This window comes from Phascolarctos cinereus, unplaced genomic scaffold, assembly GCF_003287225.1.
Source record: "Phascolarctos cinereus isolate Bilbo 61053 unplaced genomic scaffold, phaCin_HiC Scaffold_9;HRSCAF=440, whole genome shotgun sequence".
Taxonomy (NCBI): domain Eukaryota; kingdom Metazoa; phylum Chordata; class Mammalia; order Diprotodontia; family Phascolarctidae; genus Phascolarctos; species Phascolarctos cinereus.
Window position 1 is genome coordinate 135,603,082 of NW_027556402.1, and position 21,469 is coordinate 135,624,550.

General features: G+C 35.0%; 1 protein-coding gene across 3 annotated transcripts in view; it reads left to right on the forward strand.

Annotated features, from left to right (window-relative positions):
* TECRL (trans-2,3-enoyl-CoA reductase like) overlaps positions 1-21,469 on the forward strand; it is a 192,607-nt gene that overhangs the window by 93,507 nt on the left and 77,631 nt on the right. For all 3 annotated transcript variants that reach the window (XM_020999841.2, XM_020999842.2, XM_078148279.1), the window contains one exon: positions 19,197-19,241. In XM_020999841.2, the coding sequence (XP_020855500.1) occupies positions 19,197-19,241 (45 nt within the window). The remainder of the gene's footprint in view (positions 1-19,196; positions 19,242-21,469) is intronic.

Here is a 21,469-nt window from a genome sequence, read left to right on the forward strand (position 1 = left end):
GCTGCTTAGGTTCTATAGATATTTATAAATATTTGTAATATGATGCCTCTACATGACCTTTTGTTTTTGGAATAAATTAATTAGTAATATTAGTAGATTGTAAGCTTCTCGAAGGTAATGACTGTATTCAATGGTATGCTGGTAAATGTTTAACAGCCTGTTTTTTGAAAAAGTAAGCACATAACACACTTTTAAGTTTAATCTCCAATATTAACGTTTTCTCCATCATTTGCTTAAGTCCAGACAATCAACACAAATAATAAATCAAACTCTGGTTTGAAGTACCTTCTGATTTCTAGGTAGAAATGTGCACACAGACTACGTAACAATCTATTCTTCTAAGCTCATTTTAGCTCACTCAGCACCCCTAAGGCAATATCTCATATGCTTTTTGTTTTGTTTCGTTTTGCTAGTAATGCTTATTAGCCAAGTGCTTTGCATAAAGTAGATGTTAAATAGATGTGTTTTGTTGATGATGATAGTAATAGGGGCACTCTTCCCTCCAAGTTGTGCCATTATTTCTCTTTGGGATTCCCCACCCCCCACATGTATTAGTCACAACTCAAATATTTAATTTATTGCCTTAGAAAAAATGCCTGAGACTCAGAGAGATTAATTGACTTGCCTATGGTCAAAGAGTTCAAAAAGGTGTGAGGCAGGATTAAACCTAGGTTTCAATATTCTACTTTATTATTCAGGCTCTTTGTGATAGGAAATAGTTCCGACTGAAGAGAAAAGAGAATATCAGAGTATAAATAATAACTAATCCCATGCTTTCTGTATAAAGAAGTCACCTAAATGTTCCATTTTAACAGAAATGTCACTGTAGAATTTTTTACTTCACCAGAAATTTATGGGTGTGGTTTTCCCTGAGATCATCAGACAGAAACTATTGTGGGAACAAATATTACTAAGATGAATGGGAATCAGAAGCTGTTAGATGCACGCTTTCCATTTGTGCTATTACTTTAGTTATAAAAGAAATCATGGAAGATAAACAATGCCAAATTTGACAGCATGAGGTGGAAGTGAATTTAACTTAATGTTCTAATTTAACGTTGTTTAAGTGAAGTATAGTTGTATGTACTGCATGTGATATTCTGTAACTCAGTGCGATTATTGCTGCTGTGAAAGGGGTCCACACAGATTTTCTGCATATATACTCAGGCGCAGAAATGTTCAATCATTTTCAAACATGAACTTTTATTTTTTTTAATGTCTTGGTTTGTTGTTGTTCATAGGCACATTCCCTTTTGGGTGGAAATTAGGAATAGAAGAAGAAAGAATATTACCATAAATGAAGCTTTTGTTTTTCTTTTTTTCTTTTTGGCCTGAACTAATGGTTCTATTCTTATTTCAGTCCTATCCTAATTGCCTATTTTTCTTCCAATATCACCTCCATTTCAGTTATTTGCAGGATTTAGATCTAGGAGGGACCAGAGAAAATATCAGATTTACCTTTGTAACTCTAAAAGTGAGAAAATTGAGGCCTAGATAGGTGAAGGATTTACCCAAGGTCACAGCTTTTAAATAATAAAACCAAGATTCAAACTTAGAGTCTTACTCCAAATGCAGTGGTCTTTCAATTGGAACAAATGTCTCTAAGGCTCTTAATAGATTAAAATATCAATTTTTGTGTGTCTATGTATGTGTATGTGTATTTGTGCGCGCGCGTGCATGTGTGTACTACTCTATAGTGGTCTCACAATTTTTAGGATAAATTTGAGAGTCTTTTGGCTTGAAATTTAAACATTCATAATAAAGACTAATGGTATATTTGTTCAGACCCTAACTTGCTCGGCTAAAACCAACGAATTAAATGCATCAAGCATAAACATAAAGTTCTATATTGAGGTTTAGAAAGTCATAAAATGGAAGCATTTAAAACTAAAAAAGGTCAAGGAATCAAATATTTAGAGCCAGAAGCAATATGAAAGGACATTGAGTTCAAACTTTTCATTTTACAGAGGAAGAAATTGAAGGTTATAGAAATTAAGACTTGCCCAGGTCAACACAATTAATAAGTACAATGGAAGATTTCAATCCATATCTTCTTAAGTCCACTTCCAAGCATTTTATCTAGTATACCATGTGGCGTCTTAGGGATCTTAGAACTCATAGAGTCAGCCAAAAAAGCATAACTTAAGAGCTTGTTATAGGGCAGAGCAAAGATGATGGAGTAAAAGCAGTGACTTGCTTGAGCTGCCCTCAAACCCATCCATATACCTGTAAAAAATTGCTCAAAAATTCTAGAGCAGTAGAACCCACAAAAAGACAGGTGAAACAAATTTCCAGCCCAAGACAACCTGGTGTTTGATTGTAAAGGTCTGTTGCACCAAGCTGGGAGAGGAGCGCAGTTTAGCGTGGACCACGCAGGCAAAGACCAGGCCTCAGCAAATAGAAGGGGAAGGAAGGATGTGGACAGGCTACACAAAGAAAGCTATAATTACATTGGGCTTGAAAAAATGGTAGGTGTAAAGAGGCAGAACAATCTGGCCATAGCATGAGCACAAGCAAAGGTACAAAGCTTGGAGAATATAGTGCTTACAATGGGGTGATAGTCAGTAGTCCAGTGTGATTATAGTATAGCATCTGTGGACAGGAAGAATGTGTAGTTATTCTGTGTTAATTGACTGGTGACAGATTGTAGAAGGCTTTAAATGCTAGGCAAAATGGTTTGACCTTTCCCAGTAGGCAATAGGGAGTTAAGACAGATTTTGGAGTAGAAGATTAACATCCCCAAAATTATACATGAACACGTCTGTTTCAGACATATTCCCCTTCCCCTTCTACACACATGCACATGGGAATCAATAATAACTTTTTTCTTATAACTTCTAGAATTTTGTTTTGCGGCTCTAATGTATTTCTGCCTATAATATTTTATGTATTGAGAGGTAGCCTCATAGAGTAATGATTAGAGAGGTGATCTGGGTTTCAAATCTTTCTCTCATACATATTGGCTATGTGATCCTGGGCAAGCCACTTCAGAAAGAGGAGATGGGAAAAATCTTTTAAGAGGTCACTACCATAGTACAGTGGGTAGAAATGAGGGGGAAGTGAGAATGTGAATAGGGAGGAAGGGATAGATAAAGATACACAGATATAATGATATGAAAACCAATACACAGAAGTTGATACTTGCTAGAATATGGAAAGTGAGAGTATAAAAGTTTCAAGTGTAATTGACACAGACAGTAAAATCACAAGGAAGAGTAGGCTTAAGGGAAAAGATAAGTAGCTCAGTTTTGAATATATTCAGTCTTAAATTTTAGGCATTTTATTTAGGTTCAAATGTACTGTAGAAAGTTGGAGATTCACACAGACCAACATCTTATACCATATACCAGGAAAAGGTACACAATTTAGATATAAAGGGTGATTCTGTGAGCAGGTTAAGAGAGCAAGGACTAGTTTACCTGTCCGATCTATGGAGAATATAATTTATAATCAAACAAGAGATTATGAACATTATGTAATACAAAATGGATAACTTTGATAATTTTTTTTTCAGCCAAAGACAAGGTTTAGTAGAACATCTGTCATATTGGGCAGACTCTTAAGGAGTCTGAACATTAGTGAGCTATTGCAAGATTATAAGAATAAGAATACAAGCAGTGGCTAGATTTTAAGAATCTAAGCACCTTAATGGAGACAATATGGACCTTATGTACAGAATGATGGTGGGAGGGATCTAGGAGTGGCCAAGTAGTTTGGGGTGACTGGAGGAGGGGTCTAAGGAAGATCTGAATGGGAGTGGCCAGAAAGCTGGGGTGAATAGAATTCCTGTGACCTGGACTACCTGGCCAAGGGAGAGTGGAGCCTAGCTAAGATTAAGGGTGAGAAATGGCCAGAGGCTATAGGGAGGTAAGATAATGGAGGGGACATTGGGTGTAGTCACAAGAAAAGGCCAGTTAATGGGATTGTAGCTTCAGGTGAATGCCAGAGATTTGGCCATGTGGGAAAGTCCAGGTTTTTCCTTTCTGGGGTCCAGATCCCAACCCCATCATTCCCCCCTCAAACAAATGGAACCCAAATTCTTTTGGTATAAGGGACAAAGGTGCAGGCTTCTGAAACTGCTTCATGCCGGCAAGGAACTTAAAGCTATCCCTGCTTCAAAGGGTCCCAAAGAGGAGGTTGACTGGAACCTAGAACAGGCTGCATCCAGGTAATGATGGGGAGACATTGGCTGTTTGCTACCAACTGTAGGTGAATGGGCTGTAGTCTGGAACACACAGATCTGACAGAAAAGACTGCAGGACACAAATATAAAGACTAGATTTAGGGCTCAAATATTAGAGGATAAAACATCCTTAACTCTGTTTGTATTCAGATAATTAATTTAATTTTTCAACCATGCAGGATCAAATCCATCTCATAGCCAGACTCAGGAATAGCCAGGTGGATAACATTCCCTTTCAAAGGAACATAATGAAGAAACTGATCCAGGAGCAGCCCATTTTAGACTGAGGCTAAAATTGTTCTCAGCTTTTCCCAATTTTGACTTCCACCAATATTACATTCTCTGAGTAGCTTGTGGCATTTCTCTCAGATGGTGGATTGTTGATTATCAATGGATTATGATCCATGAGGCAGCTCAAAATAAAATCTCCTGAGCTTTTTTTTACCTCAAACAGCAAGTTTCACTAATCACAGCTTAGGAAAATTTTTTCCAGGATTTACCTCTCAAATTTAAATTTGTTGGGGCAGCTAGGTGGGGCAGTGGATAGAGTATCCTCCCTGGATTCAGGAGGACATGAGTTCAAATCCAGCCTTGGACACACAACACTTACTAGCTGTGTGACTCTGGGCAAGTCACTTAACTCCATTGCCTAGCCAAAAAAAAAAAAAAGAATTTATCCTAGTGTAAAAAGCCAATCATTACAGATTTCTACATACAAATTCTTAGCAAATCAAAACCCAAACAAGCTTTTTGACAAGTTTATACATTAAAACAATAACCAGCAATAGCCAAATTATTTTAGCAGTAACCAAATTATGAAAAGTTGCTTGACATAACTGATATAAAAAGTTCACCAATTTGAAACTTGAAACAGAACCATTACCAATAAGGTGACTTCAGTGCTGTTAAATTCATTTCCAAATTACACAGAGAATCAACATCTCATCATTAACAGTTAAAACTACAAATTTAAAAGAGCATGTTTACCCAAGTTTGGAGGCTGGCTTCTTTACCTTGAGTAGGATGTGCTGAACCTGGGTGATGCTTCCAGGCAAAGGTTGCTCAGGACCCAAGGACATTGCCAGTGGGGCCCATACTGTAGCTGCTGCCCCTCCCCCCTTCTTCCTTTCCCAGGTGGGGGAGGGTGAAATCAAAGGTGAGGGATAAAGGGTGAAATTCTCTTCTCCTATGAGAGATACCCTCTTGACTGAAGGGAAGAGAGTGACCAGGTTGTACAGAGTTTTGAAACATTCCTTAATAATCAGTCACACAACTTTCAGAATCTGCTAAGATGTTTTTAGCTGTTCTAACTTTTCCCTGTAACCTCCATGAAGGAGGATTCAGAGGTGTAGAGGGAAGGGAGTAAGTAAGCCTCAGGGAACCAAAAAGCAACTGCAGTTTCCCCCAATTCTCTAGTGCCAAGAGAACTGACAGAATTGGGCATACACTTCAAGATAGGGCATCCATCTTTGTTCTCTATGCTGCGGAAAGTGTACCCAGGTCCATGGCTTTGAACTGACCCAGTGGACCCAGAGCCTGAGAGCGTCAGGAGAGCTTGAGACAACCTTGTCCTAGTAACTGTCTGTCTGAAAAGCACCTCTAAGCCTTGGTGCTTGGAGAGGGACCCCAGCTGCAGAGCAAGAAAAGGGGGGAAGCTTACATACCTTCCATTCTTGGCTGCCGAAGAACTTGGAGTTAGGCAGTTTCCCCAGACAAGACACCAAAATGATAAGGTTTAGAGGTTTAGGGGTGCTAGGACCCCAATATCTTGATACACAGATCCTGCCCAAAAGAATTTGACCCAAGCCTTCTTTCAGCCAAATACAAGGTTTATTAGAACATCCATCATATTGGGCAGACTCTTAAGGAGTCTGAACATTAGTGAGCCTAGCCATTGGCTAGATTATAAGAATAAGAATCTGAGCAGTGGCTAGATTTTAAGAATCTAAGCCTAATTTTGATTATATTAAATTAAACAAGGTTTTGCACAAACAAAGCCAGTGCAACCAAGATTAGAAGGGAGTAAGAAAGCTGGGGGAAAAAATTTACAGCCAATGTCTCTGATAAAGTCCTCATTCCTAAAATTATATCTATATCTATCTATATCTATATCATCTATATCTATATCTATATCTATATCTATATCTATATCTATATCTATATCTATATCTATATCTATATCTATATCTATATCTATATCTATATCTATATCTATATTTATATCTATATCTATATATACACACATATAGATGGATAGATAGATAGATACATATGAAATATAAGAACTGAGTCACAGTTATAAAAATATAAGTCATTCCCCAATTGATAAATGATCAAAGGATATGAACAAGCAGTTTTCAGTTTAAGAAATTACAGGTATGTACAGTCATATAAAAAATGCTCTAAATCATTATTGATAAGAGAAATGCAAATTAAAACAATTCTTAAATGCTGCCTTATACATATCGGATTGACTAACATGACAAAATAAGAAAATGGTAAATGTTGGAGATGTGGGAAAATTAAAACACTTATGCATTGTTGGTGGACCTGTGAACTGATCCAACCATCCTAGAGAGCAATTTGGAACTATGCCCTAAAGGCTATAAAACTATGCGTACCGTTTGATCCAGCAATACCACTTGTAGGTCTGTATCCCAAAGAGATCATAAAAGAAGGGAAAAGTACCCACATGTACAAAAATGTTTATAACAGCTCTTTTTGTAGTGGCAAAGAATTTGAAATTGAGGGGATGCCCATCAGTTTGGGAATGGCTGAACAAGTTGTGGTAAATGAATGTAATGGAATACTATTGTTCCATAAGAAATGATGAGCAGGCAGATTTCAGAGAAAATAAAACCTGGAAAGACTTACATGAATTGATGCTGAGTGAAGTGGGTAGAACCAGGAGAACATTTTACACAGTAACAGCTACATTGCGTGATGACCAGCTTTGATAGATTAGCTCTTCTTAGCAATGCAGTGTTCTAAGACAATTCCAAAAACTCATGATAGAAAATGCTATCCATACGCAGAAAGAGAACGATAGGGTCTGAATGCACATGGAAGCATACTGTTTTCTCTTTTTATTTCTTTCTGTTTTTTTTTCCCTTTTGTTCTAATTTTTCTTTCACAACATGACGAATGTGGACATATAGTTAATATGATTGTACATGTATAGCCTATATCAGATTGTATACCATCTTGCGGGGGGGAGAGAGGAAAAAAATTTAGAGCTCAAAATCTTATAAAAGTGAACGTTGAAAACTAAACATAAATAAATAAATAGTTTGGGTTTTTTTGTTTGTTTTAAAAAGGCAAGTTGGAGATTCAATCCTGAAATCATGAAGTAAGTTCTAGACTAGTAATATATATTAAAGGGTCATTGGTATAAAGGCGTTGCACCTGAAAACATTAATGGAATGTGGAGAGAAGAAAATAAAAATAGTAAGATTTTTATGCATCAAGAGCACTATATTTCAGACGCCAAGGAATGAGAGCATATTTGGTAATGGAGAGTAATTAACATTGTGAAAAGTTTCAAAGATTAAAGATGATGAAGACAGAAAAGAGATCATTGGAACAGGCAATTAGAAAAGTTGTTCGGTTGTCTTTGAAAGAGCAGTTTCAATAGAATAATGGAGTGGAATGTTTATCATGAGGAGTAGAGGCAGAGGTGGGTAGTGAAGAGCTACTGTGATTTTCAAGAACTTTCTTAGTAAAAGGGAGGAGACAGCTGACATAGTCAATAGCTAATAATAGGTTAGTAGTTTTGTAGCTTTGTTTATCTATCTCTCTGTCTATCTGTCTATCTATCTATCTATCTATCTATCTATCTATCTATCTATCTATCTATTTTTAGAATTCTAGAGTCCAGAATATGTTTGTAAGTGGAAGGGAAGGAGCTGTATGATAAAGGACAAAAATATATGACAGATAGGAGATATCTGATGAGCAAAGTTCTGAAGGTAGTGGAAGGAATGGGTCAAGGACACAAAAATTATATTTAGACTCAGTAAAGAGTAGTGGTAACTCTTTTTTATGTGACAAGAGGGAAGGAGGAAGAGAACATAGTAATGTTGATAAATGAAAGAAGCTCAGGTCAGGTGTCCTCAATATTCTTTGTAAAATTAAATATTGAGTCACCTCATGTAATAGTGATTGATACTATTTAAATTGTAGAGGGCAAAGAAGAGAAAAAGAAAAGATTTGCAGTAGAAGCTGTGGATAATGACATCACTTGTTTATAAGTGATAAGTAGAAGGATTATCTAGCAGCATCAAGAGCTGAACTGGGGTTGTAAAATGCCTGATAGGTAAGACAACACAATTAAAATGGGCCATTGGTGTCAAAGAGGAATTATACTTAGTCTTTTGACCCAAAAAGGCAGAAATAACATGAATGGTGAAAATTATAAGGAGATTTCAGCTTGGTATAAAAATAACATTTTGTAAAGGGACCCAATCAAAATGGATCTGAGTTAAAAAGAACTACATTATAAGAGAGCAAACTTTCTAGATAGATGTATTTAAGGAGAGTTAATGACCATCTGTCAAAAATGTTGCAGAAGAAGTGACCTTAAACTTCAGGTAGTCAACAAGATTCTGAGATTCTATGACACAATCATTTGTACAGAAAGGACTAACTCTATGTGATTTCTGAGAATAAAGTTGCTCCTTAGTCATTTATCTCCTCATAACAGAATTTGGCCATTGACTTTTAAGTTGAATGGAATTTAATTGACTCTAAATCACAATCAATTAGGTAATTTACAGTTATTGTCCCAACAGACTCTAATTCTAAAGAATCAGTTAACTGGGGTCAGCACATCAGTGAAGGCAATGAAGCCAGGACATGGAGGTGGAAGTTTGTGCCAGGAACATGAACTAATGCTTCTACTCATGTTGAGGTCGCGTATTTCCAGGGTATTTAAACAGAGAAAGAAAATGTAATTGTTGTTGATATAGTAGTGGTGGCTCTCATAATACTGTAGACATAGGAAAAGCAAATAAAGAGAGAAGGAAAGGAATAAAATTAAACTTGTTGCAAAGAACCAGAAAGTCTGAGGTTTTTTGTTTTGTTTTGTGTGTGTGTGTGTGTGTGTGTGTGTGTGTGTGTGTGTGTGTGCGTTCCATGGATATTTTTCTTCCTAGTTTGCCTTTGGTTCTGTGTTATGTGTATTTCCGTAGGGAGGTCTTGTGCATCTGTGACTGGGTGGCTCATCTGCCCTAGAATCTTTGCATGGTTAGTATCTTTAGGGAATTAGTATGTAATGATTGTGTGCTTTTAGGCTCAGCAGAAACTGTGTCTCTGATGAACACCTCCTGAGAGAACTTGTTTCCTTCTAAATGTGCCAGCAGGGGAAAAAAAATGTGGCAGCTGGGATGCATGCCCACATCAGAAAATAAGTCAAGTGAAGGCTACCTTGATCTAAATTTAAATTTATTTTCTCAAAATAAAAAATGCAAACCCTTTGACGATAATACATTTGGAAGTGCCTGTGGTTGGAGTGGAACATCTGTCCAAATCAGAAGGTGAAACTGGTAAATGAAGCACCAGAAAATATAATGATCCAACTTTTTTGTCATGTCACTGGTGACAAACATTACAAGAACCTAAATTTTAGTGAGTTAATCCAGTCATATGTGTGCCCCACCTCTTTCCTCCATGACCTGTAAATAGACGACTACAAAACTAATAGAATTTTCAAAGCTGGAAAGGGTCTTAGAGATCATCTGATCTAGCCCTCCTCTGACATTATACTTAAAAAAATTAAGCCCAAAGAAAGAGTTTAAGGTTGAGCACAAGGTAACATAAGAATGGCATTGGTATTAAACACAGGATTTCCTGTCTTCCTGCCCAATGCTTTTTTTCCCCGTCGCACCAGTCTAAAGTTCTGTTTATCTCAGGTATGTTTTCACTACTTTCATTCTTTAAAAATTCCATTTGAAGATTGTATGGCCACTGTATGCTACACAGGAAGCCTCATATTAAATATTGAAATAAATATAGTTATTTCTTTTTGACTACTAGGATGATTGTGCTTTATCTTCACTTTTTTTTTTTGGTGAGGCAATTGGGGCTAAGTGACTTGCCCAGGGTGTCACAGCTAGTAAGTGTTAAGTGTCTGAGGTGGCATTTGAACTCAGGTCGGCCTGATTCCAAGGCCAGAGCTTTATTCACTGTACCACTTAGCTGCCCCTATCTTCACTTTCTTCAGAATGTTTCAGCCTATAGTTTAAAATGAATTCAATTCCATGATGATTAACATGGTTTGGTAGGAAGTTTTGTGAGTTACTGAACTTGACTCTCCAGTAAAAATAGCTTTTCCATCCAAATGATTCTCAGTCATCTTCTAAAAGTATCGAGCATCTAATAAACTCATAGTATTTATTCTTTACTTCAACAGAAATTTAGGTTTTCATGTTGACGTGAACTAGTTATCGCCTTGATGACTTTTAAGTGTCCTTGAGAATTTTTAGATATTCCGTCCTAACCAAGAAAAATAGCATTTGTAAATCTCTGATACTTTCAGGTAACATGTCAGAAACATCTAATTTTGTTTAATGCTCAAAGTTCAGTAAAGACATTGACAAATTTCATTTTAGAAAAATCTTGTGGCTTTCAAAAAATGCGCTGACTTCACCTACATGGCTGCATCTGCTGCATAATCAGAGATTGCTTAGCAACTGATTACAATTTTTGTCAAGGTACTAGCTAAGAAATTCCTTGGTTAGATTAACCCGTGTGGTATTTTTTTCATCAAGAATTACACATGTAATTGGAGGTTGTTGCCACATTCCCATACTCTGAACATTTTACCTTAGAATAGGATATAGTTCAAACGTTTTTAAAAACATGATGCTGATGATTGATTATAGTAATTTGCCTCTTCAAATCACTCCATTCAAATCACAGCAGGCATTGCTCATAATTATTAGACCTATTTGTTATTAACAATTCATGGAGAGAAAAACACAGTCAAAGGCAACATTTTTCCTCATAATAAAATTCACTGTTCATGGAAAGACATTCTACTAATTGTTCTAAACAACAGCCATCAAATTTGTTATTTGCTCCTTGGATTGTTCATTGTCTGCAAATAGAAAAAAAAATTTTTCAGGCCTTCATCTAAGGGGGTGAGGTCATTATTTTATGAAATGGAATAGAAATGAAATGATGAGATTAAGGGTTTTCACTTGATATTGTTATATTATACATACATGCATACATGTATACATATATGCATACATATATTATTCTGATCATTCCTACACATGCATATGTATGTATATATGTGTATGTATATGCTGTCTCCCCCTGACCTCCTTATTGCGCCTCTGCAAATAATATGCCCTTTAGTCCAGCCCCATTTCCACATGAAGCCTTCAGTGATAAATCAAAATCACATTACCTTTTCCTTCTCTGAACATCTACTGCATTAGCACTATCACAATGTTTGAAATTTGATTGTTCTGCAATCATAGTGATCTGAGAGGTCACATAATCAAGTCTACAAACTTAGTTGTTTTTGTTGTGTTGTCCTTCCCAGATTATAATCACCCTGGGGACAGGCTCCACCTTATACTCATTTTGTAATTCATTTCTTTTTTTCCTTCTTTGTCACACTCTTCTTTCAATTTAAAATCCTCTCAATCAGGCCAGTGCTCTCTGTTACCAAAGCAGGAGAGAATGAAGGAAAAAAAGTAAAGGGATTGGAAATATTTCCCCCCCACATCTCATGTAAACTAATACTTTGGTGGCATAACTCCTTTGGAAAGAATTCTTAGCCAAAAGTATTAGAAGTCTTCTGTCCTATATAATCAAAAGACTTCTTAAGAAAAAAGAAAAGAAGAAAGTAAGAAAGAAAGAGGAGAGAAAAAAGGAAAAGAAAGGAAGGAAAAAATGCTTTACAATGATACTAGTCTTTGTTCTTGCAGCAACACCACAGCCCTTGAAATGAAGAGCTAAACATGAAACCCAGATTCAGTAGGTAGCATAGATGACTTTCTTTGCTAATTTTCTTAATATCTGTAAAGCCTCATTATACTAGGTATTTCACTGAACTTTAAATTTCCAAGGACTAATGAGTTATATATTTTAATAAGTACATATTTTATCATAATAAAGCATTTCTAAAAGTCTTCTTATAGAAGGTGGAACTTCAGCTAAGACTTACATGAAACCAGGAAAGCCAAGAGGCACAGGTAGGAGGAACAGAATTCCAGGCATGATGGAGAGCCAATGAAAATGCTCAGTAGGAAGATTGTGCTAAATATAAAATGGCTTTGGTTTATCCTCTAGTTCTTCAAATATTTTCTGAATGTAGCACACCAGCATATTTTTTTCATCATCATTATGATAGTTATTGTTGTGATGCATTATAATTAAAAATCAGAGAGATAGAGAGACAGAGACAGAGAAAAACAGAGAAAGATGGAGACAAAGACAGATAACCAGAGCCAGATTAGAGCCAGAGAGAGAGAGAGAGTAGAGGGAAGGAGGGAGGGAGAAAGAGGTAATCATTATAACTGATCTTTATATAGTACTTTATGGTTTGCAAAACTTTTTTTTCCCTTAAAAAAGCTCTTTTTCTTTGTGTCATTTGAAACTCATAATAATCCAGTGAAATAGATATTATTATTATCCTCATTTGGCAAATGAGAAAACTGAAGCTGAGACAGAATAAGTGAATTTCCAAAGATCACTTTTCTAGTAAATGTCTTAGGAAGGTGTTGATACATCAATCAATCAATCAATGAGTATTTATTAAATACCTCCTATGTGTTATTTACTATGCCAGGCTATGAGGATATAAATACAAAGAATGAAACAATCCTTATTGCCAAATATGCTTATGTATCTAATACAGTTATTGATTTGTATATTAAAATATGTTTTTGTAAGCATAGAGCTCTGAAATCTGTGATTTCATCAGGAAGGGGTACATCTAGTGTGGAAATTCCTTCTACGATGCAGTTCAGAAACTGTTCTACAACAGTTATAAAGACTGGACTGGGTCACTGAGATGTTGTGACTTGCCTGTCCTACAGCCAGTTATGTGTCAAACTAAAGGCTCGAAGCCAAAGCTTCTTGATTTAGGGCCAATGTTTTATCAGTTATGCCCTATTGCCTCGCTTTACATACATTGTATCATGCAATGATACTGAAAATTACTTAAATATAGAGGAATATCAACATTTTAGTTATTCAAATCCTTGAAATAAGCAAGTTGAATTTCTCCATGGGAGGCTCTTTAGAGTAATTGAACTCAAATGTACCAAAAGAAACAAAATCAAAATTGAAAAGTCTTTGTAAGTTCTTATTCACATAAATATTTCATAAATTGGTTTTTTAGTTTAGTTCAATACTTATTGAATTCACCATGGCAGAAGGTAAAGACTTTAATATTTTAGATATCAAAGTAAATATGGCCACATGTGCAGTTTGGGAAGTTACAAATACTATTTCTCTGTGTATATGTATATATGTATACACTCATATGTGTGTATACATATGCACACACATATATTTCAGTCATTTCTCAATTGTATCTGATTCTTTGTGATCTCATTTGAGTTTTCTTAGCAAAGATACTGGAGCAGTTTGCCATTTCCTTTCCCAGCTCATTTTACAGATGAGGAAACTGAGGCAAGCAGGATTAAGTGACTTGCTGAGGGTCACACAACTAGTAAGCATCTGAAGCCACATTTGAACTCTGCAAGATGAGTCTTCCTGACTCCAGGACCTTGGCAGTTTATTCACTACAACACCTAACTCTGTGTATATATATGTATACATATGTGTGCACACATATATGTATTTATGTGTGTTTATGGATGCATTTTTTGGGGGGAGATTGAGCTTGTGACTTTTTTAGCAGAAGGAATTCTTCATTGACAAAACTCCCTCTACCAATGCAGATAGCTAACTGATCTACCACTTAGTTTTAGAGAGTTCACTGATAATTAATTAGGTTAAGTAATTTTCCAAAGGGCACACAACCAGCATTATATAAGAAAACAAATTTGAATTCAGGCTTTCTCTATTTTGAAGATTAATCTCTATCAGTCATACTACGTTTCTCCTGCTAGCAAATTGTAAATTCTTTGGGGTTGCAGTTGTAATAAATACAATTTTAAAAAAATTCCTCGAAAAATTTTACATTCCAGTTCTTGTTCCCATAACATATATGTAGATCCTTTCTTTATCTCTCTTAATATGTGTTTATAGTATATATGTATATATATAATACATACATACATAATTTTTTCAAGAATCTAAAAAAAATTACATCCCCTATTATTTTTATTTACATTTATTTGCTAATTTATTTTTAAACTATTTTCTCTAATAAAGTTGAATATGTTACGTTTTATGGGAAAATTAAAATGAGAAGTATCATTTTAAAAATTTTTGTAGGAGGTTTTTTTTTTCAAACACATTGCTCAAAGAGAAAGGAAATGTCTCAGATTACACAATCCTTTGTCAATTTTAAGAACATTAGACTGCAATCTTTGCTGGTTAAAGACAATACATATTATACAAATAAATAACAATGCTATCATCAGGTTATGGGAATGCATGTGATCAAGAAAAGAATCTTGAGATGAAGGTGTTTACAAAAACATGATGCATAGTTTTTATTCTGGGGTAAGAACAGATATTTTCATGTTGGTGGATAACATGGAATTTTTTTTTTAAAAAAAGCTCCCAAGTAGCTGTCCAACTTTGAAGGATTCAGCATCTGGAATACTTCTTTAGCCACGTCTTCTAAAATCCCCGTGGAAGGCCTATGCTTTCAGCTCCAAGGAGCCACACTGTATTCCTCTCTGCTTTCTAAAGCAGTTGTTAGAACTTGTTCCCTTGCCAAGAAAACAGAAGCTACTCCAAAAAAATTGCTACAGGCAAGGAGTAATTCCCCCTCCATATGAAAACTGGCTGCATCATTTCATTGGCACAAGCCAACACTATTCCCTGAGCATGTTTATACTTTAGGACCATGTTAATTGAGTAGGAAGGAAATGAACTGCCCTGGAGTGATTTGGAGCTGTTAACTTTTTAGGTACGTCATTGTCAGAAAGGATTTCACAGTGCTTAGTCCTCTAGTCTGTGGCTCTATCTATTCACTTAGGATTAGTATTAATTTCTGTTTAGCATTCCTAAATAAGGGTTCTTATCTCCTCTTTAGAGCTGTCAGTCATGTAAAGTATTTTTTTTAAAGTGGCAAGAGTGTATCTATAGGTAATAAAATAGCAGAACTTAGACCTCATGTGAAACCAAATTTTATTTCCTCTTTTGTTACATGTGGTTTTTATTCATATGATGGCAAAAATGTTATCTTCTAGGGAGAAAACATCATGCATCAAAGAGGCATGGCCTCTTTACTATTATTATGAAGTAATAAGTATCTGTGCTTATTTCAAAAGACTTCACTTCTACCCCTACCCCCAACATAATTGTTAAGAATTTATTGTTTTTGTCTTCATATAATAGATAACCTTCATACAATATTCATATCCTTAATTTTGAACTGGGCATAGGGACAATTTGCCGTGAATATATGTAACAAACATGATTACATGAGTTCATAGGATAAATGGACAAAATTATTTTAGACAGAAATGTTCAAAAGCAAACTTTATATTTTTTACCTTTATCTCTTCATTTTAGTACTCCTAATTTTTACTTAGATAAACTTAGAGGCAGAGATGGATGTCTAATTATATTTTTACAATATAACAGAGGCATTTTTAGGATCCTACTACAATCAAACATTTGCTGTGAAACGGAAACTTGCAGATTACCAAGTTCAACCTTCTCATTTTACAAACGGAAACCTGAGGCCCAGAGAAGTTAACTGATTTGTCCAAGGTCACAAAGATATTATGCTAAGTAGCAGAGCTAGGGACTGCAAATTCAACTCTCCCCCCGCCTTTACCATTCTTTGATGTCTAGTATTAACTCTACCAATTCTTGTATTTGGTGACCTATTTAACCTTTATGAGCCTAACTCAGTTTTCTCATCTGCAAAATGGAGGTAATAACTGTTGACCTAGATCCACTTCACATGAATGAGTTATTTTAAAGATCAGATATGGTCATCAATATAAAAAAATGAAAAATTATAAAATACTATAGAGATATGAGGTATTACTATAATTATGTTAGCAGGTTTTTTTTAGCATACATAGTCTGTTAATTTTGCCTGCTATATTTCACAGAATTGCTCTAGCATATGTCATATTAATGTAACTCTTATTTGTATAATTTATGTATATTTCATAGGTTCATAGCTTTAGAACTACAAGGGACTACGTATTTACACTTTACACAGAATTCAGTGACATTTTATTAACTTCTATTATTTCTAGAACATCCAAGAACTGGTCACTTCTATCTTAGTACTACAGTCTCTAGTATTGTTCCTGGAAAGAACTTACAAGTCTGACTAAATCTCCAACTCTGTGGATATACTATACTTAAACATACAGTATTACATAGTAGATAGAATCTTAAGTACAACCAGGAAAAAACTGAATCTGGGTTTTGTCTCAGACTTGCATTGTGTGACCATGAGTAAATCACTTAACATCTATCAGTCTTAGTTTCTTAATCTGGGAAAGAATATGGGAATGAGAATAATGGGAAGAATAATAGTACCTACTTCATAGGTTTGTTAGGAGCATCAAATCCTGTGAAATTTAAAGCCTTTGTAACTGGAATTTTTTCCCTTGCCAAGAAGACAGAAGCTACTCCAAAGAATTGCTACAGGCAATGAATAATTCCCCCTCCATATGAAACTGGCTGCATCATTTCAGTGGCACAAGCCAACACTATTCCCTGAGTACATTTATAGTTTAGGACCATGTTAACTGAGTAGGAAGGAAATGAAGTGCCCTAGAGGGCACTGGAGACCATATAAGGTAGGTCAGTCCCCTCATTTTATACATGAAGAAATTGAGGCCCAGAAAAGACCAGTGGCTCTCTCAATGTTGCACAGGTAGTAAAAAGATCATGGTATCATAGATTGAGCTATGAAAGAGACTTTACTCTGACCCTTCATTTTATAGATGAAGAAATTGAGGCTTAAAGAGTGTATATAACTTGCTCTAGATCACACAGGTATTAAGTGTCAGAGAGAGCAAGTGAATCCATGACTCTAAATACAGTGCTCTTTCTGCTGTACTATGCTATCTCCCATCAAAATGGTTCCAATCAACATGAAAAAAAATGCATAAATATCTTTAAGGAAAAACAAAATCTATGACAATACTTGTTCACAAGTTTCAGTCCTGTCTAATTCTTCATGACCCCATTTGGGATTTTCTTGCAAAGATACTGGAGTGGTTTGCCATTTCCTTCTCTAAGTCATTTTGCAGATGAGGCAACTGAGGCCAACAGGGTAAAGTGTCTTGCCCAGGGTCACGCAGCTAGCATCTGAAGTCAGATTTGAACCTAAGGAAGACAAGTCTTCCTGACTTTACCCCCTGGCTCTGATCCATAGTGCCACCTGGCTGCCCTTGGTAATACTTATAGTCCACATAAAATAAATTTGCCAGAGAATACTCACAAAAGGTTTTCTCATTCAATTTACTATACATAATTTATGCTTCATGAGGGCAAAGTCTGTCTCTACAAATTTTCTGTTTTCCCCAGTGCCAAGCACAGTGTTTGACACACACTAGATATTGAATGCATGCTTATTGCATTCAATGGAATAAAATTATGAAAAATTAATCTAAAACTAAACTCTTATGAGCGAAATACTGCTATGATTCATGGATTTTTATTTAGATAGGTTGCAGTTGCTTACTTATGAATCACTGATAGGTAAGGCTTATCGAGCTTTCCTACAAAGAGAGTTTGTCAGGATTCAGACCCTTGATTTTATCAGCATAATCAGATCCCTGGGTAGAAACTCCCTCTTTCAATGCCAATTACAAACTCTTCTGTCCATTAATATTTTAGAGTTGATTGGGTCACTTAGCGCTAAATAAACAGCAACAATAATTATTACTTTTATTATTATAGTAATAATGGTAATAGTATTAGCAATAAAAAACCCAGCATTTACGAAGTTATTTAAGGTTTGTAAAAGTCTTTAAAAATCACATCATTTGATGCTCCTAACAAACCTGTGAAGGAGGTACTATTATTCTTCCCATTATACAGATAAGGAAACTAAGACTGACAGATGTTAAACGATTTACTCATGGTCACACAGTGTAAGTCTGAGACAAAATCCAGATTCAATTTTTTTTCCTGATTGTACTTAAGATTCTATCTACTATGTAATACTACGTATTTAAGTATAGTATTTCCATAGACTTGGATGTTTAGTCAGAACTGTAAGTTCTTTCCAGGAACAATAATAGAAGACCATAGTACTAAGATAGAAGTGACCAGTTCTTGGACGTTCTAGAAATAATAGAAGTTATTAAAATGCCACTGAATTCTGTGTAAAGTATAAGTAACTAGGTAGGCCTCAAAGAGGAGCTGCGATTATGTAACCTCTCCTTTCATTGCTGAGATTGGTGGTGATAGGCTTAGAATATGGATAGGCATATACTGTTAGTGTGTTGATTGGTTTTAATAAAATTTATTTTCCTCTTTTAAGAAAAAAGACTTTTTTATGAAGAATGGCTCATTGGATTAGTAGGTATAAATGATATATTTAGACATGAGTATAATCAAAACAAAAGATATCAGTAGAATATTTTTTTCAAAAAAAATAAAGACTTGGAAGACATTATAACATGTAAATTCTCTCTATGAAATAATAATAGTAGTTAGCATTTATTAAATACTTAAAACATTTTATTCATTTTCAAGAAAATGTTGATTTTTAAAAAAAATACTCCTCTGCAATGAGAACCATAAATGTGACCAAAGTTGTCCTATTTTAGAGTCATTGTCCGATATGTATCTGGAACCATAGGGTACAACTAATTCTAGTAAGATATTCTTACAGTTGGAAAAAAGCTAAATATTTTTCTTTAACATTAAATAGGTCCCCAGTGGTGCCCTTCCCGTGTTGGCCTTCAATTGGAACGCAGTAAGTACTGATCAATAATTTTCCACCATTTTGAGTAACATCTTTTTTTTTTTTTTTGATGAGGCAGTTTAGGTCAAGTGACTTGCCCAGAGTCACACAGCTAATGAGTGTTATGTGTCTGAGGCCAGGCTTGAACTCAGGTCCTCCTGACTCCAGGGCTGGTGCTCTATCCAGTCTGCCACCTAGCTGCCCCAAGTAACATCTTAAAGTCATGGTTATTATTCTTGTTTCCTTTGTTATTACTAATTTCCTCTGGCTTTTTCGCTGCCAAAAACAGAGAGGGCAGATGAGAAGCTTCCTAGCTAACAACATGTTTTGGTAATATTTATTTAGCAATAGCATTTTATCCAGTGAAAAAAAGTTTAAATCTATAAAAATTTCAAGATATCCTTAAGATTTGGAGTTTGTCACTAAGCATAACATGGGTTCTCTCAACAATCAGTAGAAATAAAGATATAAGGAAAAATTCTTGTTGATTGTGAAGGATTTTTGTTTACAGAATATTACATAACTCCAATCTCAGTTTATGCTTATAACAATCCAAAATGGCCTGCTAATTAAGACAGATATCCTACTTAATAGATGAAGAAGTTGAAACTGAGGTTAATTAGTACAGTATAAGCCAATTGAAGACAATATTTTGGAGAAGCTTCATAAATGGTTAGTTAATTGAATTTTACTGTGTGGTCAACTTTCCAGTAATCACATTAGTTTAAAAAGAAACAAACAAACAAATGGTAAATGTAGACAAGAATGAAGAATCCTTTTCCAGTCTATTGCTGAATCATATTGTTAAAATTATTCAACTCATATATCCACTTAACCTCATAACCATTTTAGGGCCCTTTGTGTTGATAACTTATCTGCCATATGCAAGCATAAGAAGCCACATCATTGTATCTTTCTTTACCATACAGATTCTCTATGCAAGTACTCAGGAGAGCTGCCAAAGCAGTGGTAATTTTCAGTATAGCTTAATCAGAGCAAGTGTTCAACTTGTCCTTACTATGTTCCTATGAGCTTATTTCACTGCTCTTCTGCTATACTCAAGAAATTTCCAAGAGTTCTTTATTTGCATAATCATTCTTTGTAAGACATTAAATAATTCAGCTTCTCTTCTGTGGACCGCTGCTTCCTTATCTGCAAAAGAAGGAGTTTAACTAGATTCTGGGGCCTCTTTCAGTTTTGTGATTTCAAATTATTATGAATAATGATGAATTAAAAAAGAGGTTTTGTACCAAGAACTAGAAAATGTTTTTTTCACTAAAATACCTTAAAGAGCAAGTATTAAAAATACACACTGATTATTCTGCCCATTTGAATTTTCCCTGCCATTCTAAATAAATTGGTGAAATTACTATCTTCAAACCATATCCACAACTCTTTTCAGTTTTTTTAAAAATTTTTTTAGTCCTTTCACAGAGCTATGATTATCAACAGAACATTATCTGCCTTTCAGTTTTGAAAAGTATCTATTTGAATCCATAAAATGTCTACTGATTGTCATTTTCATAAATAAAGACTAAATTGTTTGTCCCATTTCTGAAGTCCAATATGAATCAAAAATGGAGACTGTGTATAACAGTGAAGAAGATCTTTCTGTATTCCCAATTCAATGACGAGTGATTTCTGACATTAATTTTTAAGTAATTTCTAACATTGCAATAAGTTTTGCTAACTCAAGAGGTTGAATTGAACTATTAAATAATTTGAGCAAAATAAAACTAGATCTTTTAAAATAGACATATATTAGTAGTTATTAGCTAACGAAAGTTACAAGAAACACTAGTCATTGGGATGGGTGTTATGGTTCTGGACCTGTAATTTATCTACATTTGGAACTTCCATTTTGGAAGATTGACAAGTCGTTTACATTTATTACGTCTATAATCTAATTTGTATCATAATTGTTTTATCCTACTCCTAGACTGAATGCTCCTTAAGGAAAGGGTGTTTAGCATATAGTAGATTCTAAATATTTATTAAATTGAATTTACCTTTGAAACTCTCCAAAAATTAAAAGATCTAAATAGGAAGCTGTCTTCAGATAATTTATAGAGTGACCAGAAGAGATTCATCAAGTTAGTCAGTCAACAAGAATTGTAGATTACTGAATATCAAGCACTTTTTCTAAATGCTGGGATTACAAAAACAAAATACAAAACAGACAAATAAAGAAAACTCCCTACCCTTGTATTCAAGAAGTTTAGAGTAAAATAGGAAGATGC